The sequence below is a fragment of the Athene cunicularia genome, assembly GCF_003259725.1.
Source record: "Athene cunicularia isolate RWA chromosome 14 unlocalized genomic scaffold, athCun1 chr14_part1, whole genome shotgun sequence".
Lineage (NCBI taxonomy): Eukaryota > Metazoa > Chordata > Aves > Strigiformes > Strigidae > Athene > Athene cunicularia.
This window is the reverse complement of record NW_020799118.1, coordinates 15,642,069-15,658,442: the sequence shown is the minus strand read 5'-3', so window position 1 is coordinate 15,658,442 and position 16,374 is coordinate 15,642,069. Positions and strand designations below refer to the sequence as shown.

General features: G+C 51.2%; 1 protein-coding gene across 1 annotated transcript in view; it reads right to left on the bottom strand.

Annotated features, from left to right (window-relative positions):
* Positions 1 to 16,374, bottom strand: part of WDR90 (WD repeat domain 90) — a 54,489-nt gene that overhangs the window by 15,059 nt on the left and 23,056 nt on the right. The window contains exons 29-50 of the mRNA XM_026859213.1: positions 16,282 to 16,369; positions 16,012 to 16,188; positions 15,614 to 15,737; positions 14,977 to 15,147; positions 13,897 to 14,020; positions 12,474 to 12,541; positions 12,270 to 12,379; positions 11,173 to 11,403; positions 10,467 to 10,535; positions 9,719 to 9,829; positions 9,461 to 9,606; positions 9,097 to 9,154; positions 7,415 to 7,533; positions 7,065 to 7,226; positions 6,175 to 6,305; positions 4,978 to 5,094; positions 4,214 to 4,449; positions 3,606 to 3,745; positions 2,917 to 3,047; positions 1,561 to 1,691; positions 906 to 1,067; positions 498 to 626 (exon numbers count right to left, since the gene is read on the bottom strand). Coding sequence (XP_026715014.1) covers positions 498 to 626; positions 906 to 1,067; positions 1,561 to 1,691; positions 2,917 to 3,047; positions 3,606 to 3,745; positions 4,214 to 4,449; positions 4,978 to 5,094; positions 6,175 to 6,305; positions 7,065 to 7,226; positions 7,415 to 7,533; positions 9,097 to 9,154; positions 9,461 to 9,606; positions 9,719 to 9,829; positions 10,467 to 10,535; positions 11,173 to 11,403; positions 12,270 to 12,379; positions 12,474 to 12,541; positions 13,897 to 14,020; positions 14,977 to 15,147; positions 15,614 to 15,737; positions 16,012 to 16,188; positions 16,282 to 16,369 — 2,935 coding nt within the window. The remainder of the gene's footprint in view (positions 1 to 497; positions 627 to 905; positions 1,068 to 1,560; positions 1,692 to 2,916; positions 3,048 to 3,605; positions 3,746 to 4,213; positions 4,450 to 4,977; positions 5,095 to 6,174; positions 6,306 to 7,064; positions 7,227 to 7,414; positions 7,534 to 9,096; positions 9,155 to 9,460; positions 9,607 to 9,718; positions 9,830 to 10,466; positions 10,536 to 11,172; positions 11,404 to 12,269; positions 12,380 to 12,473; positions 12,542 to 13,896; positions 14,021 to 14,976; positions 15,148 to 15,613; positions 15,738 to 16,011; positions 16,189 to 16,281; positions 16,370 to 16,374) is intronic.

The following is a 16,374-nucleotide window of genomic DNA, read 5'->3' as shown; positions in this document are numbered from 1 at the left end:
ACCTTCATCACCACATCTGTCCTGTCAGGATGGTGGTTACTGTGCTCCCTACCCTGGGTAGCCAGTGTCTACGCTCCTCAAGAGGCCAGCACCACCCCTATGGTGCTTTAGGGTTGATCAATCTGGGGTTGACCTTCAACACATCAATCTGGAGAAGCGAGCAGAAGCTGAAAACATCCAAGGTTTTATCCTAGCTCTCAATACCTCTGAATCCCCAGGGTGAACCATTTTCCTCTCTGGGTGGCTCTGTCCCTAGCACACAGGCAACACCTCCTCTGTCCTTCTCAGAGAGCCTTGCTAGGTGTGTTGCTTTGGCAGCCCCTGCCTGTGCTCAGGGCTGGGCGTAACTACGAGGGAATAGGGCTGCATTCCACAGCTGCTGGCCAAACTGGGACTGGAGACACTGGGCCAAGTCACACAAAGGGCACTGGCTGCTCTTTTCTCCAATAATTCAGATATGCAACACCAATCCCCTTCCCTCCCTTTATGGGCAGTACCTGGAAGTTGATATCGAAGCGCATCTGATAGTCCCACACTTTGATAACTTTGTCACCAGCAGTGAGCAGGTATCTGCTGTCCTTGCTCAGCACCAAGGAAGAACAGGACAGCTTGTGCACAGGAGACACCTGAGGACAAGAAACGGCACCAGAAGCATTAACTGAGCTAGTTCACGTCCTTACTTATGCTTCAGCTGAAAGTGTGACAGCACAGAAAACAAGGACAAGATCAGGCTCACCCTGAGCACAACCATACCAGGACAGCTGTGGGCTTGCCAGTCACGTGTTTCTTTGAAGCCTGTGAACTCCAGGCTGAGCTCTTTTCTCATTTAGCCTTTAGCAGTGACATGAAGTGCCCAAGCCCCACATGACACAAAACCTCAGTGCATGAATTTCAGAGTGTCCTACCTCTCGCACCAGTCGTCCTGTTTTTGCATCAAGCACAAGGATTTTATTGGAAGAAGTGGATACCAGGAGCTCGCCTCGGGGCACAGGAGCGAAGCAGACTCTCACTGCAGAGTCCAAGGCCATGCTGTTCAAATCAAGGATGCTGATGTCCACCCTCAGCAGCTGTGAAACAAGGAGCTACTGAAGAAACATCCTGGAGCATACTGCAGAAGCCTCAGGATTGCTCTCATGGCTCTTCTAACAAGAAGCTACAGAGCTGCCCGGACCCGCCCCCCCTTCCCACCTAATGAGGGGCAGCAGGGTCCAGGCAATGTCCCAGCTGCCCGGGAGAGCAGATCACAAAGAGGTGCTGGAGCTGTCAGTCTACACATGACTTCTCCAAATTATCTTTCTAGAGGGGAATGAAGCTGGAGAAGAATCAACCTTGACCTTCTTGTTTCTGTCTCACAGAATGGAAAACAAACCTCGTTGTAACCACCCTGAGCAAGCATCTGCTGTGCAGGGAAGGGCCATCTCCAACACTTCTGGTGCCCAAGGCTCTTGATCTCTCTCATCTGATGCAACCTATGGGAATTTCCCCACCAGCCTGTGGCACCCTGTGGAGCACACTCCCCTGCCCACTCTCCCCCAGGGACGAGGGGAGACTGCTGGATACCTCATCTAGAGAGCAGGCCTCCATCACGGTCACAACGTACTTGGAGGGACCCACAAAAGCCAGGAGATGGTTGTCCCCACTGACCACCAAAGCATCTGGACCGCTCTCAGCATCCTGGGCCACCACATTGCCTGAGGGCCACAGCAAGAAACAAGAGTGAAGAGAGGAGCAAAGCCCACGCTGCAGCCAGCTCACCGTGACGGTGCTGCTGACTGGCAGCTGCAGTTTCTCCTGCCTCCAAATCAGCCTTGGGTTAATGTTCTGGCCTGAGAAACAAACAACTTCTGTTGTAGAAGATGCTACAAATTTTATCTGCAACACCCAAAACGTGCAGTGAACTACCTCAAAGGCAAGGTCTAGATAAATGGCACGTTGCCTGACTGAACATGTGGTGTTTTCAAGGAGAGAACAAAGTCAAGGGAATAAAATTGATTTTAGTGTTTATTTTCTAGCGTTAGAAGAAACTGTGACAAGGAACTATGAATGTGAGATCTCAGCTGCAGCCTGGGTGTCTGAACCCTGTACAGAACGAAGTCAGTGCTGAACCCCACCATGCTGACATCAGTCCAGTGAGCAGATAGACCCAAAGGTCTAAATATCACAGAAATCACAGCAATTTTCTCTATTTATTCCATTACCAAAATTCCACTCTACTGTCCCTGGAACATGGCCAGGCAGTGAACACAATTTCAGAGTAGAGTCAGCATGTAAAGGTCCAGCTGCAGCACTGACACCAAACTTGGGTGATTTTGGACAAATTGCCTTATCTCTCCGAGCCCCTATTCCTTCTCCACCTACCTCAGCTGCACCCTTCCTGGGGCAGGATCCCCCTCTTTGTATGCTCTTGCACAACAGAGCTCCCTTTCCCTGCCTGAGCTTGTGCTGCCACAGCTCATTTCAAAAGCGCACATTAGATGTGACATTAATGTTTCCAAACTGCCTTGGCCCTGCACTGCTTCCCCTGCCTGCAGCTCTCCACCTTCTCTGTTCACCAGCACAGCTCTGCGCAGCTCTGCTGTAGGCAGGATTAGGGAAATGATCCAGTTTAAATAAATTAAACTGCACATCCACAGAACGGAAAGAGTCAGGGCTTGAGCATGAATAAGTCTCTGCAATTCCATCCCATTCATGAAATTGTAACACCAAGAAAGCTGAGAGCATTTGAACCAGGACAGGTAGGGAAGGATTGGCAGTCACCAGGGTTTGCTCACACATATGGTATCAATGCAAATGACACAGCTTAGGATGTTCATCAGAAAATATCTTTCCGAGTAGGCTGAGTCTGGTTTGGCTTTAGTGCTAGGATGTCTGTGCTAGTAAAAATCGAAGAAAAGTGACCCACAACCTGAGTCTTACCCAGGACTCTCAGGATGTGGCTTTTTTGCACCATACAGCTGTAGAGAGCCAGAGTTCCCTGCAAACAGGAGCTGAACATGAACTTGCCATTGGGAGAGAAGGTCAGTCCAGTGATCACAGTGCGGTGCTGCCTGAAAGAAGGCAGAAAACTTGAAAAACAGGAGGAGAAAATACAAACCCCCTGAAAAAAGCAGTAACACTGAGTGCAACATGGTGAAAAACCCAGGAGAACAAAATAATCAGGGACAGGCAGAGGATCCCACCAAGCTCATGCCTGCAGCAGTCCAGGACAATCAACACTCTTAACTTTTTGGAAAACTGAGCAGCAAGCACAGCACTCCAGCTGTCCCTGGATGGGACATGCTCCCTCTGCCTCTGGAGCATCCTCTGCTTCCCACACCAAGGATCACAGGGGCTCCCTATTCAGCTGCTCTCTAAGACAAGCTCTACTGTTGGCCACTGGGAAGTCACAAAGAAAACCCTCATAGTCTTTGCAGGTTGGACTTTTACTGTGCAGAGCCTTGGCACAGCAGGCTATCTCTGCCTGAAAACCACTCAGCTGGGATATGAGAATTGCTGAGCTCAAGAAAAGCACTTTTTCTGCCTCCATGATTATCACTGTGGCTCTTGCCAGGACACCCAGTTAGACCCATATCTGCCCCGGTGCAGCTCCCGCTGCAAGTGCTTACTTGTGCTCTACCAGGAGATCGGAGGCAGCCAAGCTGAAGGTCCGCACCATCCCGCTGTCAAAGCCACAGGCCAGAATCTGCTGTGTGGGGTGAAAGGCCACAGCACACGGCATTTCATCTGCAGCTGTGAAGTCATACAGCTGCGGGGAACAGACACACCACAGGCACAAAGATGAATAAAGCTCTACCTGGCAGCTGCACCATACAGCTGCACAACAACAAAAGAGCCTCTGGCCTCCACCATGAGCGTGTCCCACAGCAGAAATCTAATCTTGCCTGGATGGATCTAAAGCCCAGTGAAGTCCTGGGTCTGTGGGACTTTAGATAAATACCCTTGGGTATTGTTTTGTGTTAAAAAGCAATATTCAAAAGACAGAGGAAAAGAAAATACTTTTGTTTAACAATAGCTTCAGAAGCTAAGGTCAAATTATGCACTAAGCTAAAACTCTCAGAACGCCATACTTCCAAAGGATTTCTTGCCCGTGGTACACCCCCAAGCTTCAGGGAGGACATTTAAGGGCTCTCAAACGGTGGAACTTTGATAACCAGACTGAACAGACTAAGCAGAGACTAAATGCAAAACACCTACTGACTCTCATTTCACCTACCTGCTGCATGGAGACGAGGTCCCAGACTCGGATGGTATTGTCCTTAGACACTGTTGCCATCTGCTTCCAAGTCCCCTCTACTGAGAATGCCAAAATGGAGTCCTCATGAGAGCGCATGAGGGTGTTATAGTCCCGGGACTGGATATCCAGGTAGCCCAGATTCCCAGTGGCAGTTGTGCACAAGACTTTGTGGCTGTCTGGGCTGATGTAGACAGAACTCACCGGAGCCTCATGCTCTGGGGAAAGACACAGGAGTCAGCAAACTCCCCTGGAAAAGGAGCAGCTGAAACACAGCTACCAAACCAGATTCACACTCAGGAAAGTAATGACACAGGAATAAGCATCCTGCCACCTGAAGACTGAATGCTTGCAGGCTTGATTTTAGTGACAACTAGTCTCTGCCCTTTCTAGAAGTCCCCAGGCTCTGCTGTTATGGTGATTGCTTCAAAAAGAGCTAAGAACTGCTTGACTTCTCCGCTAATTTTTCAGACAGGTGAGCCATGGGTACAAGGGCACAGAAATCAAGATTGAGTGCCTGCTCTCACCCAGGAGATCCTGCCTTTCTCCTATGAGTTGGAAGAATGAACATGAATAATTGTCGAAGCAGAAAACGTCCAAGCCAGTTACCCCTAGACACAGCAGGCATAAAAGATGCCTTCATTCATGAGAACTGTGTGAGGAGATAAGTCAGTGGAGCTCTGGCTTCACAGGAGCAGGCTGATGGAGATGCAGAGCTCAGAAGCACCGCTCCCAGCTCTACTCACCTGCCTCTAAGACAGCAGCTGAGAAGTCCAGTGGCCACAGGCGCAGGTAGCCATCTTCTGAACCTGTGGCACAGAAGGTTGAGGAGAGGCTAATACTGTTTATAGCGATCCCAGGGCCTGAAAACTCAAAAAACAACAGTACCTTGTACAGTTGAAACAAAAAACCTCAAACTGAGGCTGTCTTCTCCCAGAGTTGAGTCCAACGGTCCACCCGCACCAGCAGCCAAAGCCTCAGAAGCAGCAAATAGGAATCCCATGGTGACTGACAGTACAGTCCCCATCTCTTCCCAGCACTCCTCTTTACCATTGTGCAACTCTTGCCAGGCACAGAAAATTCTTGTCACTTGTTAAACCCTGCCATATTTTTGCCTTGAACAGGATCTTGTAGCAACGGATGTCCTAGATTAACTGGCAGAGATGCAAACCCCTTTCATTTCCACATCTCAAATCCTCTCTGCAGTGTAGTGAGAAGGTACAGAGAATACAGACCTACAGAAGCTGGGTTTTTTGATTCAAGTATAAAGTCCGTTGGTCAAAGCACTGGCAAGAGCCAGCACTGCTACCAGGAGGACACCCAAGGACATTGTTTCATCTCCTCTTGAGGCATTTTCTCGCCCATGAAGTGAGAACCAGAGTTACACATCTCTCAGAGGGGCATGCTCTAGATTAATTAGCTCAGTTTGCAAGAGCAAATGCACTAAGTTTTAAGGTATCATAGCAATCACACTTGAAAGTGAATTCTTCCTGCTGTTAAAATGAATGGAAGGGCCGAAAGCTATACTACTTCGTATACAGCAACAAAGATTTCCCAAACACTCTGCACAGGCTGAATAATGAAAAAAAAATCATCAAAATTTTGTTGGTCTGCTTCGCTCTTTTTCCATCTCTACATTAAGACTCCAATCAGCAAATTAAGACCTTGTTTCATGTTTCTAAAAGTAGTGTTTCTCTGAAAGTGCAATCAGCATTGAAAATGCTAAAATTCTTTCTTAAAATGATACTTTGCTGTACTAAGGAAGATTATTTGCAGTACTTAAGAGGCAAATAGCTAGCAATGATCTAATCAACCCAAAATAATCTTTAGCAGTAGGTAAATAGCTGGTTTATTTTACCAGATTTGAATTAATTTCTGCCCCTGACGATGGCTGAAGTGCCCCCCTGCTGAACCCCCTCCTCCCTGCCTGCAGACACTCCTACCTGCACTGCTGCCTGCCTTGTCCTGCTGCTGGCAGCCCTGGGGCTGTGCGGGCAGGAGCCGCCGTGCGCTCCTCATGCAGACGTTCTTGTAATCCACCTCCAGGATGTGGCCACTCTTGCTGCAGACAAAGCTGTAAAGGAGAGAGATCCCTACTCTGGCACCCCAGGGTTAAGAGGAGCTGTGCCAGTGTGGTTTAGTAAAAACCCAGTTCGGTTTACCTGTTTGCCTGATGGAAAGCAATTCTGGTTCACAGTAACCTAAGGGGTCAACAAGGTGTCCAAGGGCACCTTTCCATGTGCTATCCTAACAAATCTACAACCAAGCCAGAGCTTCCTATTTGATTTTCTGTCCCTTTGAAACATCAATTAGCAAAAGAGCTAAAAATCTGGCATAGGCTTCAGAAAGGAACCTCTCTCTGCCACAGGACACAGCCCGAGGGAAGTCAGGGCCAGTGGAGCCGACAGCTCTGCCTTTATGGAAGAGTATGTGGTAGCAACAAAGGTCTGGCTTTGATGAAAAGTGTCTGTCTATATGCAAGAGGATATGCACCACACTCCTCCTACTGCCAACAGAGAGCTAACCACTAGCCTTGGGTCAGGGAGAGGTTCAGTGAATAAGGCAAAACATCGGTATGGCAAGAGGAAAGATCCATTCCTTGGGCTATTCTGCAAGCAACCCAATCTATTTTGGGACATGAAGCACACTGAGGAGGGGAGAGGCTCTCCCAGCTCCAGAAGGCATATATATTTTGCAGGGAAAACCCAAGCAAAACGCCATTCCCCCATAGAGAAGGGGGAAGGATGCTGCTGAAGGCAGCTGAGAACTGCAGAGCTCCCTCCCGGCAGGCTGCCCCGTGGCCGGGTGATGGTGAAGCCCAGCAGCCCCTTACAGCGTGCGGTCCTCCGGCTCCTGCTCGGCCGCGTGCCCCTCCTCGAAGGCCAGGTCAGTGAACTCCAGGGAATGGTACTCGCCCAGATTGACGGGACACGAGTGCAGCGCTCCACTCCGCACTCGCCACAGCCTGATGTTGTCCCAGCCACACGATACCATCCTGTCCCGGGAGAGACTGTGTGAGGACCAGGGCAGGACTCTCCAAGCTCCCGGCAAAAGGTGAGTGCCCCAAGGACCACCAACTGACAGTGAGGACTGAGAACAGTAATGGGAATTGGATGGTTGCAGCACCATAATTGGCCCTACATCCATGCCAGAACCAATGCTTTTATTTTCTTTGCAAGCTACCTTCTATCATCAAAAAAAGCGATCTTCAAGGCCTGGATGTCCACATCGGTGTGTGCTTTGGCCAGCACAGCCACCTCTCCACCACAGGTGACCTGAGCAGCATTCCACACCACCACCATCTGAAACAAGAAAACATGATGGCAGAGCTGCTCAAACGTGGAAACTTTGACAGCAGAAGAGTTTTTCATTACAGCAGCTGACCAGCTGCACATATAGGAACCTATTCCAGAGCTGGGCACAAAGTACTGATAACAGAGTTGAAGTAGGGGGAAAAAAACCCAACCCTCTTGCACAGAGGGTTTAGAACAGTCCAGCAGTTTTGCAAAGCTTCATGGCAATGCACTTGTCTGGCATCCATAATCATAGGTTATAAATCCCAGGGCTGCCTGGCAACAGGGCTCAGACTTGGAAAGAAAATCCACAGAGGAGTGGGAACTCTGCCTGCTGAGATATAAGAGCTGTATCAGGGCTGAGCCAGTCCACGAGAGCTGGAGGTAGCACGTGTCTGGCTGCACTGGCTCTTGCAGCACTTTGCACACTCACAGTGCCCATCACGAGGGGCAAGATAGTTAAATCCTTGCCCCAAAGAAAAGCAGGAGATGGGTGAAGACATGCAGGTGATTTGATGCTCTGCACTTCCAAACAGTGTTAAAACCAGACCCACGATAACCTTGGCAGCTGGGATGGGCTGAGGCATCACCCTGGGAGAGGTGCTCCTGGCCAACGCTGCAGTACACCCTGTTCTCCCATCCTGCTTTCGCCCTACTGATCCCCCCTCCCCAGTTTCAGCTTGCCAGTTCCCACCCCCATTGTGGACTACTGCCACGTGCTGGGAAAAAAAATGGAGCACTGTTTGTTTTTTCGTGCAGGCAGTACACAGTTAGCGATGGCACAGCTAATTGCTGGTGGTTGTCAATAAGGGATCAGTGGATAAAAACAGTTCCACTGGTAAAACAAAACCCCCAGTCCCATGAAACAATTTTATTTTTGACTGTTACATGTGAAATCTGCGTCATCCCCTAGCTGCACTGGTGGGTGGCAGCTTCAGTTCCCAGCATCCCTTACAGCAGCAATGTCTGTGATGCTCAGAACTGAAGGATTAAACCTTGCATCTTCCCCTAAATGCCATAAAAAAAAGGGGGTTTGGGGCTCCAGTAAGTGCTGAACCTCCCATTTCAATTCCCATTCCTTCACTATGTGTTTGCAAGCCTTCCAGCTCGAAATGCCACACAAAGATGTGTGACCCTCAGTCCAGTGGGCCGGAATGGCTGTGGAGGCGAGTGGCAACGCCGCGCGTGAGCCTGCAGCAATCCCTGCAGGGTGCGACAGAATCACACCGCCGCCTCCATCACCCCGCCTGGGCTCCTAATGGGGACAACACCAGGGACACAAACAGCCCCAAAGCTCAACCAAGCAGGTCTCACAGGCTGCTCCAAAACGATTTGTTTGCTTGAAATTGAAGAATGTGCATGGAAATAATCGTAAACATTGGGTAGAAGGTAAGTATTTTCTAAGCAGCTAACGAGAAAGGGATCTACCTCTGACTAGAGCAAAGAACATCCCTAGGAATGCCCAGAGCAGAGATTGGTCTGCAAAATAACTACATAATCTGGGAGGGCAGCCATCTCATGTTGCTTGTTCATGGGGCAGGGAAGCCTCCAAAACCAAGTTTCATTTCTCACCGTTTTGCCGTGCCCATCCTTTCCAACACCACACAGAACAGCTCCACTGTAGGAAAAGCTGCAAGAAGAGGCCACCTGGTGAAATGCAGCTCCTTGTACCCTGAGCACATCTCAGTGGGGAATAAAAGGAGACAAGTTGTGGGTATGGGGAGACTGCAAGACCTGAGGGATAAGCTCAGGAGGGAGCTGGCAGCATATCGGCTGTTCCGGGCCAGCCGCCAACAGGTCTCGGTGATAAATACAGGCAGATGAAGGAGAGCTATAATTCACCCCCGGCTTATCACGCAGGAATAGTGCAGAAAAGCTGCCATGCTGCAACATTCAGCCCACCTGAACGCATCCCCATGCCCAGGTTGAAACCCACCTCAGGGACAAGAGGGACTGGACGTGGGTTTTAAACACGGAGAGGCAGCTGCCTGTTGGGAAGTCCCAGAGACGCACCACGCTCAGGGGACCAGCCTGCGCCGAGGCCAGCAAGGTGCTGCTCCCGTTGAAGGCCAGTGCTGACACCTGTGGGAAGCACCAGGTTAGAGGCTCTCGAGGAGAGCTGGGACTGGGGGTACATCTACGGTACAAGGACAGTGCTGCCACAAAGGGGCTTTGTAAGGATTGTTACGCTCACCTTGTCCGTGTGTCCGATGAAGAACCTCTGCTCTCCAGTCTGGATCTGCAGGGTCACTATAACAGCATGGCAGGGGTAGACCACCGCAGTGTTGTCCTGAGTCCACAGCGCCTGAAGGCCAAGACAGGAATGAGGGGGCTGCAGGTTCTGCAGAGGTGCCCCAGGTCCGAGGCTGGACCTACAGAGATTTCTTCAACAGATCTGTTGCACGTGTCAGGTGAAAGGATGCTCTCCCGTACAACGAGTACCCTTCTAACTTGCAAAGGAAGACTAAGAGCCCAGCCATCATCCTATTTAATTCAGTGGATTTACCAATCATGTCTACTAACTACATCAACACCAGGCACAGGGAAAATGATGTTGGCAGAGCCTTGAACTGACTGAACCAAAATGACCCTTTCTTTACCCTGACAGACTGCAAGCTGGGCTCCTGCAAGGCAGGGTGCCCCACGGAAACAATCCAAAACACAGCCCTTCCTTTCCAGACTCCTACAAAGCAGCTCTAATTTTAACACGTTAAAACAGAGAAGCCATGAGATTTAAAAGTCCCCCAGAATTTCTAATTCACCATTGTAACAGTGGAAGACCCGTGCACAAATATAAGCTCGTGCTCATCTGCTCTGGGGTCATTTTCCCCATCAAAAAGTGCAGGAAGGGTGGCACTCAGCTGCCTTTCACACCTCCAAAAAAATCAATACCCTGGCCACGTGATTACAGATCAACTCCTCAAACTATCTGAGCTACTGACCTGTTTGGTGCGGCAGCCTCCAAAGCCAATAATCATTCTCAGCTTCAGGATGGGATCTGGTAAGAGCCTCTGGAAAAAAAAAAAACAAACACAGTCACATTTAGAATTGGACTGAGGTCCTCCACCCAGAAGACCCCTCCTTCCCCATTGCTAGTTTCTCTCCAAAGCACAGAGGCAGCTTTGAGTTCTCTCCTGTTAGAGGGGATGGCTTTAAAGTATACAACCTGGTGGAAGTTAAATCTGGCAGGAAGGAGGAGCTGGGATTTCCCAGCATTAAGCAGCAATCCCAGCCAGGCTGGGGGGTTTCAGCCAGCCCTCCCCAGTGCCCTGGTGATGCCCACTGGGCTGGCGGCTGCTGCACGAAGGGCTCTCCTCTTACCCTGCAGGCAGGGGCTCTCCTGCTGGATAGCATACCTGGCCCGAAGCCCTTCCTGTACATGCTCTGCGTAAATTTGTAAACATACATCATTAGCTTAAGGCCAGTGCATTTGAACACAGGGTCCCTCTTTCAAGGCGAGTAAGATACTAGTGGAAAGGAGAACTGCTAGTCGGAAAAAAATGCCAGCAAAGGGACTCCATAGGATTAACTGAAACTTCAGCCTGAAGCCTGTGTTCCCTCTGCTGTTTCTGCCATGCTCACAAGCATCAGCCTTAAGCGTCGCAAAGCCACCCCTGGGCTGCTATGACTCCTCAGGGCTTCACCCACCTCCTCTGAGCCAGCATAGACAGCTCGGGTGGTTCGTTTGCTCCTCTGGTGAGCGTACACGTGGATGCCACCATCAGTGATTGCTGGTGACTGCCCAGTGTGCCCTGCATTGTGTGGTCTCTGGTTCTTCTCTAGCTTCTGGTCCCCAGCAGGCACCACTCTCGGAGGCCCTGGGGCTGTCAGGTGAACCTCAGGGATGGTTTTAGTAATTAGAGAACACCGGTGCGGCATCTGAGAAAGAGCAAAGCCTCAGAGAGAGATCAGCCTCCTCCCAGTGCCTCTTATCCACCGCAAAGGTAGAGGCAGGGAGACAGCCGTGTCTCTCCCAAGTGACTCCACAGCAATACAAAGAAGGACAAATGTGTACCTAGCTTGGCCAGGGAAGTGAACCAGCACTCCCTACACTCCCAGTGTTGTCTGTTTACAGTTCACCTCCTCCAGACAGCAAATCAGAGCCCCAGAAAAGATCCAGTCCTGGAAGAGCCGCCCTCTCTCCACTGAGCAGAGGAGGCTCAAAGTCCCTGGCCAGCCAGCCCGGCACACCCCAGTTCAGAACAGCAAAGTGGTCACAATCCTCATTTTCTTCCTCTCCACAGTGTGAGAAGGATGGCTTCCCCGAGTCCCTCTCCAAAAGCCCATCACTATGCTGTCTGGTAAGCCAGTCTGAGCCCCATCGCCCATGTCACCACCAGCAGGGAAGGGGAACTCAGCGGTGAGGGCAGCTGCCTGCAATCCAGACTCCACACACTGCTCTGTTCCCTGAGGGCACCCGATCAAGTTCGTTAGTCTCCAGTCCTCATTTCCTATCTATAATTTGAAAACACATCTATTTGCTGCCTCAGCTGAGACAGGGAGGATAGATGTCTGGAGATTACGAGGTACTTGGCATTTATCTTGTCTCTGCTCTGCACCATGACAGACTGAACCACCCAGTCATTAACTGCGAGGCTGTGGTCACCAAACCATGCCCAGATCAGCTGCGAACAACAAGCAGCAGCTTCTACATCCTAAATAAAGGAACTCAAAGGCAAGACATGGGGAAAACTCCATGGGAGGCAGAAAGGAAGAAGTTATAGCCTCCTCCACGGTGCACTTACGGCTTTGGGACTGGTTATCTGATGGATGAGGGACAGTCGGTCACGGACTGCTTTGGTGAGCGTCACCGGCTGGGGCAGCTGGCAGACGGGGTCCTCCGAGACTCGGCCACCTGGGTGACACGAGAAGCATGTTGGGCTCTTTTGGAAACCTAAGGCATCCACCCAGAGTGGCACAGCCTGGGCTGCTGTCCCCAGCCTTCCCACCTGCTGCAGGACTGGCACAGCTCTTCTGGATGGAGTCATATGGCAGCTTGGACCCCTCGGATGGGAACCTGAGCAAAGTCAGAGGAAGGTGCCATGTAATCAGGATATTGCACTGGCACCTGGGAATCCCACTTGGTAACACATGGCACAAAAGCCTTTTCACTCTCTCCTCTAAAATTCCCTGTTTTGCCCCATCCTCCCCCAAATATAGGGATACTAAAGCATCTCCTAGGTCTCATCTACACTGTTACTTTGCAGGGGTTACCTCGGCACTGTGCGCTCTAGGCAATGCTACTAAACGGATGACTGCAATCAGTTGTCACAGTTCTCTGGCAAAAACCTCTCCACTGATGGTAGCCCAGCACCAAAGCTGAGGAAGTTATGCTTATGTCTGTCCCTCAGCGAGGCATTACAGCCAGTGACAGCTCAGCAGCCCCTGGCAGGCTACCCTTTAACTTAGCAAGAGGCTGAAGTGCTCCCTAGGAACAGTACGCCCAGGAGAAAGGCTTGCATTACGCTGTCAGCCATGGGAGCAATCCCAGCAAGAGACAGTTGAGAGAGGGGATCACTATTAACAGCAGGAATAACAGAATCAACTAGGTTGGAAAGGACCTTGAAGATCATCTAGTTCAACCGTTAAGAGTTCCCAACTACACCTTGTCCTTAAGTGCTAAGTCAACCCTACTCTTAAACACCTCCAGGGATGGGGACTCCACCACCTCCTTGGGCAGCCCATTCCAACATCCAACAACCCCTTCTGGAAAGAAATACTTCCTGACATCTAAACTTTCCCTGGTGCAACTTGAGGCCATGCTCTCTTGTCCTGTTGCTTACTACTAGGTTAAAGAGACTCAGTTCTCTGCACCCTCCTTTCAAGTAGCTGTAGAGGGCGGTGAGGTCTCCCCTCAGCCTCCTCTTCTCCAGACTAAATCCCCCCAGTTCCCCCAGCCGCTCCCCAGCAGACCTGTGCTCCAGGCCCTGCACCAGCTCTGTTGCCCTTCTCTGGACACACTCGAGTCATTCAAAGGCCTTTTTGGAGTGAGGGGCCCAAAACTGAACTCACTCATCGAGAGGCGGCCTCACCAGTGCCGAGTACAGGGGCAAGATCCCCTCCCTGTCCCTGCTGGCCACGCTATTGCTGATACAAGCCAGGATGCCATTGGCTTTCTTGGCCACCTGGGGCACACCGCTGGCACATGTTCATAAAGCCTTTTTCCTACCCCAAAACATTTAAGCAATTAAGGTTAGACCAGGGTAGATGTGTTAACGACACCTAAATGCTGGAGTTGGGGTGACCAAAATGTCTCCACTTGAGCCCCAGGTTTGTCTGGATCCATCATTCTGTAAGCAGCATTACCTGTCCTGCCCTCCCGTGGGGAACGGGGAGGTCTCAGAGCCACGGTGGGTTCAAGAGCAGCCATACCTGATGTAGTCGTAGAGGTCGTGCCACTTCTCTCCCTTTGGCACAGGGAAAGCCATTTCCCGCGGCATGGGAGCGACCCCGCGGCAGGCCAGGTCGGCCAGCCGAGCCTCAGAGAAGGTCACACCTGGCAGCACAGACATATAGAGAATAAGTTCCCCAAGGCCTGTGGAGCTGGCTGAAATCACGCATTTCCTGCAGGACATGGGCACAAACCACTTCCCTCTTTGAGAACAGCTGAAAAAACAAAGATTACAACCCTGATGTCTGTAACAAACTAACACACCTTTGCACAGGAATATTCCTGAAACTCTCAACCTCCAAAGAAGACCCCACAGCATAAACCCTTGGTATTGAGTTACAAATCCCCCAGCCCCAAGGTTCACTTAAGTTCTCTATTCAGTGATTCAGCAGTTTCACGTGATTTGTGTTAAGGCTCTTTTCTCGTTTTCTTGTCTTCTTTCCTTCATGCATTTGTAAATTCATGAAAGTCTTGGAGATATAAGAAGTTTCAGGAATCTGAAAGCAGTATCTATAACTTCCTCTGCACTGATGCTTTCAAGTTGGCCAGTCAGTTCGGGCAGATTTCCAGCACAAAAAAAGGCAGGCAGAAACAAAGGTTTTGACCAAAGTATACTTGCCACACTGAACAGGTGGATAAAAAAAGTAGGTTGGAAGATTTCTGAGACAAAAAACCCACAGGCTTTTCCAGCAGATAAAAGGACAAGCCTTATAGATGTGAGGCTTGGTAACACCTCTGATTTTTTTCCCCAAAAAAAGAATTCTAACCTTGGTAAGTTATTTAACTTCAGTCTTACCACCCACTTTTACAGCTGGAAAATGAGAGGACACTTTCCTCCAGAGGTCAGGAGACTCTAGAAACTTAATATCGTTCCAAGTATTTTGCCCTTTCTGCTTCATATCGTACTGCTCCAGTAACAGCAGCTGAGTGCCCTGCCAGGGGCAACGACCCTGCTGGCATCACATCTGCAAAAGCAGCTTTAAACCCCCATGGGCTCCACCCAGGCTGGGGTTGAAGTCACGGCAGAAACCAGAGGCCACCCTGAGGTCTCAACTCCTCACCTGGGTCGAACACCAAGTCGCTTGTGCAGAGGTTTTTCACCATCAGGTTGGAGCAGAGCTTGACACTCTTCAGGTGCTTGTAACGGCGGTTGAGGTATAGGGAGAGGATGGAGGGGAGGTCAAGCACCAAGCAGGTCCAGCGCACGTCCACAGGGGCTGCGCCCAGGAGATCTGGGGAGGACAGGGCAGGTGGCAAAAGGGAAGATGGGAAAAGATGCTACAGACCCTGCACCTCGCAGAACGGGAGACGCAAGATTAACAATGAGTAAGGAAAAAGTATTTACCAGGCAAGACTTCCACCAGGCTTGGCTTGTTTGGGCCAAGATGGGAGATGGGAAAACTCGCCTTGTAGCAAGCAGTGCAGGGGGATAGGACAGACACGCAGCCCCACTGCCTCTGTGGACTCGCACCCAGCCTGACGCTGCACCCCACTGCTCGGGAGAACAGGGACAGGGGACGTCCCTCACGGGAGCTACAGCTCCAACCTTCCCACTGCTGAGGGTCTCCCACTCAGGACCACCACTTTCCACCCTCCTTGAACGCATCAAGTCAACTTCTGAACTCAATTTATTTCCTAACGATTTATTTCGGTGGCAATGGGCCAGCCACCGCAAGCAGCACCTCACACGCTCCTCACCGGCCGCACGGTCGCACACAGAGCCCTCGGCCGCTCCGCAGACAAAGGGGAACTGCAGCCAGGTGGCTGTGGATTTGAACTCCTTGAAGAGGTTGGAGAAAGAGATGCGAACCACCAGGTTTTCCTGGGAAGACGAGACATGCAAAGAGCTTTAGTCACCCTGGTGGCTTTGGCAGGGAAATGCTGCAGAGGAGAAGGCACATGGCCATGTGTCCCATCTGGAGAGGCTACGAGGATGGAAACCATGCTCAACCCGGGGTAACCCACCAGCAACCACAAACACTAGACACATGCCGCACCCCCCAAGCGCAGAAGACCACCGCTGCCACCCCCATGCCCTTCAACGGGGCCACGATGCTAATGACAGCGGTTTAACGAGGCCGCCCTGTGTCACGTACCTCAGTGGTGACGTCCAGGTGGACCACGAAGTGCTTGCGGGGCATGGGCCTGAAGAGCAGGTAAAGGTAACGCCCCGCCAGCCCCAGTGACTGCGTCCCCGATCGGGGCAGCTGCAGGTAGCTGCTGGCGGGGACGGAGCCCCGGATCCGGTAGACGGTTCCCTTCAGTCTCGCGTCCTTCCGAAACCACAGGGAAGGGGGACGGGGGTCAGCGCGGCCCACCCGTGGGCGATGCCCCCCCCCACCCCGCGGTGCCGGTGCCCCCGTTACCGTGAGGGCGGCCACGTCCCCCTCCTTGGCGGAGCGCTTCCACTCCTCCACGCGGAAATGCTTGAAGACGTTCAGGTACGGGCGCTGCCAGGC